Source organism: Austrofundulus limnaeus, unplaced genomic scaffold (assembly GCF_001266775.1).
Source record: "Austrofundulus limnaeus strain Quisiro unplaced genomic scaffold, Austrofundulus_limnaeus-1.0 Scaffold669, whole genome shotgun sequence".
In the NCBI taxonomy this organism is placed as follows: Eukaryota; Metazoa; Chordata; class Actinopteri; order Cyprinodontiformes; family Rivulidae; genus Austrofundulus; species Austrofundulus limnaeus.
In genome coordinates this window covers 70,173-73,637 of record NW_013953071.1, presented here as the reverse complement: position 1 = coordinate 73,637, position 3,465 = coordinate 70,173, and the positions used below count along the sequence as shown (strand labels likewise).

The following is a 3,465-nucleotide window of genomic DNA, read 5'->3' as shown; positions in this document are numbered from 1 at the left end:
TGGTAAAAGTTTCCTCATAACCTTGTGTATGAGAGATGTGGGAAAAGCTTAATGCCACCTTAAGCTCACCTCTTACAAGTGACATCGTCAGTTTGCTTCTTAGCTGTTTTTCAGCTAAAGTTATCAGCAAGAGGCATTCACTCTAGCATTTTCACCGGAAATGCAAATTCTCTAGTTTCATCTATTTCCTCTTTTGGTTTTCAAGTTCATTTAATGGTTTAATCTATATTCTACATTGTAGTATCTGAGACTGATCCTCCACACATACTGTAATCTGAGTGCTGATTACATGAGATCTGTTTTATCTTTAATACTGAATACTCCTGGAGATGTCTGTCACACATTTAATGGGTTCTGCTCCACATCAGAACAGCTGAGCAGTTTTTGTTCTGTGCTGCTCGCTTCATTTCTGAAAGTTTATGTCTGTGSAGGTTGTGGGTGGTCCCATAGTGAGTTTTGAACAATCAGAGGCATCATGAAGATGAAGTGGTCTTTGCAGCCTGTGGTCAATATGACGGTGGATAATTTGGATTTCTTAAAGAAATGCTGGGTTTTTCAATTAAAACAGTTAGATAATCTGAGGCTTGCTGACTTGAAGTGCTTAACGTCATTGAAATTTGAAAAGAGAGGATTTTCTCAAACAGCTGTAAGCTAATTTACCCGGGTGATGTTCTGAATCCGAAAGAGACGGATGATGATGTCATCATCAGCTGTTCTGGAAAGAAGCTCCACCGTCATCGGCCCAAACTGCTGTAGCCCCGGCTCTGGCCAATACTGCAGACAGGGCTGGGAGGAAAGAAGACGACAGCAGGTCATTAGCTCACAGAACAAATCATTATGTCAGCAGCAAGTGATGGGGAAGGCAGTAACAAGACACCAGAGTATTGACAGCAGAGACATTTGGCCTAAATGACAATGATTACCTACAAATAGCATCTGTAAATGAAACCTGGGAAACAATAAGACCCACGGATGACGGGAACAATCCTTTACATCCGTAACAGGCCTAAATAATTCATTAGGCCCAATCATTATAATTAGCACATTAAAAATTACTGGAGTAAGAGACTTTAGCTTCACCTAAAAGAGACAAACAGGAAGTTAGCTGAGAACCTGGAAGCACCCAAAGCCAAGATCACCCATTGTCACTGGTTCATACATACACCTCTTAAACCCCAAGGGGTTTTCTTGAAGTTTGTGCTCGAAAAAGCATGCCCAAACGTAACTGGGTGTATCTCAGCACCTAAAAACACCATATAAATACCCCTGAGATCAAAATAAAGCTAACACTTGAGAGATTTCATCAGGAGTGTAAGTATCACATCATATGCTTTTGTTTCAGACATACTGAGGATGGAACATAGAAAAAAATAGCTTTTTTTGCCCCTCGCCTGAGGTTTTTCTGCATTATACAGTATATAACCTTTTCAAAAGTATAATGAATCAGGCTAAAAACTCTTGGAAACCATGAGTCCACTTATGTACATTACCTGTGTAAAACCTTATGCTGCTGAAGTAAACTACAACAAAGTTACAGAGATTTTAGTTTTAAAATATTTAGGCGTGTTTTTTTCCTTTGGCACAGATTGGCACATTTTGGCACCACCTAAAAAAAAGTTTTTAGTTACAAAACTTAATAAACTTGATATAAGACGCCATTTTGTGCAGCTTGTTTACAAACAGATTCAACTGCTTGTTGTTTTATCYGTGTCTGGTGGACGTAGAAATAGTTTATATGAGTTTTTAGCCAAGATTCTGACGTTTCTATAGATACCACACATGTATACGTTTACCTATGAGAACGTTAGTTAATAAAAAAAAGCAAAAAAAATACGATTTGCCCCCGCCGGCGGGGGCATGGGGCTCAAAAGGCCCTGTAGTGCCTAAGAGTGTGGGGTTTGTCTCAGGAATGCACAGATGTGAGGCCCCTGAGCCTCCAGCTTGAGAGCTCGGCACATATCACCATATTAGGAAAGAAGAACGCTTGAGGTATACCGTGACAAGATTTATGTACATCTGTGGAAAATGTATAAAGAGCCCTGTACGCCCCCGCCCTTGGCCTTCGTTTCTACATCTTTCTTACTTGGTGAATCATTTGGCTTGGAGGCCACAATTTGGTTTTTTAGGCTGTGTCTCCTGAACTACAAAACAAAGGTTCTTGCTGTTCAAACCAGCCTTGTTTCCAGAGTCATCTTTCATCGAGCAACAGCAGTTCAACTTCAACCAGAAGACGTGGTTTTCTACACATCAGCCCCTCTAAATAGTCAAGAACAATACCACAAGGGAGCAGTGGTGACACACCATTGTGTTCTGCAGTTACTCTGGGCACCTCTTCAAAGTATTTACAGGAGAGCAGGAGGGAGATAAAACTTATCAACACAGACAGAAGACAGAAACTCAGGGGAACTAGCTGAGTCTGTGAGCACGGGGATGAAAGGGTGAACTGTTAATCCACAGGCAGCGGGAGACAGGAAGGAAGAGGAAGATGAGAAGAGCATGACAGTAGAAGAAGGACGAGCTGCAGCGGACAGGCATGGTGGAAGTGTTGAGCAGGAGCGAGACATGACACAGTGACAGAGCGACGATGGGACGACGGCAGAACAAACCCACCTGTCAGTGTGGAGATGAGCGAGAAGGAAGCACTAATAGTGTGACCACAAATAAAGGGACGGCCTGAATGCTGCATCAAAGYGTGAAAGACTGGATGTTTTATGGCCCCCTCTTCACTGTGCAGTTAGATGTCACAACTCACTTCCACTTTATTAGGAACACCTGTTCAGTTCCTTGTTAACACAGAAAGCTAATCARCCAATCACACGGCAGTACCTCAGTGCCATTAGGCATCTCAATGTGATGAAGATGACCCACGGAGGTTTAAACGAGAATGGGACTGAATGTGTCATAGTATTATGTGGCATACGAAGTATTGCAGAAACTGTTGATCATTAAATGTATTTGATGACGTACTTCCAGTTGGCAAACACCATTTTTTATGTGACAAACAACTTGTTGGYGACAGTAGGCTCTGTGATGATTAGTAGTCAAAACTGCCTGTCAGTTGTGTGGTTTACTGTGTGAACAGGAAAATCATTTGGTGCAAATTAGGGCTGGGCGGTACGACCTCAAATTCATATCACGGTATAAACTGAATCCTTTCAAGGTAACGGTATATATCGCGATAGAAAATTATCATAAAAAGCAAAGATAATGTAATTTTTAGAGCATTTATTTAGCAGAAAACTGTAATCATAATCAAAGCCAGGATTTTTACTTTAGTGTAAGTGAACATAACAGAAGTACAAAAGAATGTTTTATATATACAGTTAGGTCCATATATATTTGGACAGAGACAACATTTTTCTAATTTTGATTCTAGACATCACCACAATGAATTTAAACAAAACAGTTCAGATGCAGTTGAAGTTCAGACTTTCAGCTTTAATTCAGTGGGTTGAACAAAATGAT

General features: G+C 40.7%; 1 protein-coding gene across 1 annotated transcript in view; it reads right to left on the bottom strand.

Moving 5' to 3' along the window:
* LOC106531734 (receptor-type tyrosine-protein phosphatase U) overlaps window positions 1–3,465 on the bottom strand; it is a gene marked incomplete at its 5' end in the record, with an annotated part of 37,466 nt that overhangs the window by 26,873 nt on the left and 7,128 nt on the right. Inside the window, 1 exon segment of the mRNA XM_014027652.1 lies at window positions 661–786. Coding sequence (XP_013883106.1) covers window positions 661–786 — 126 coding nt within the window.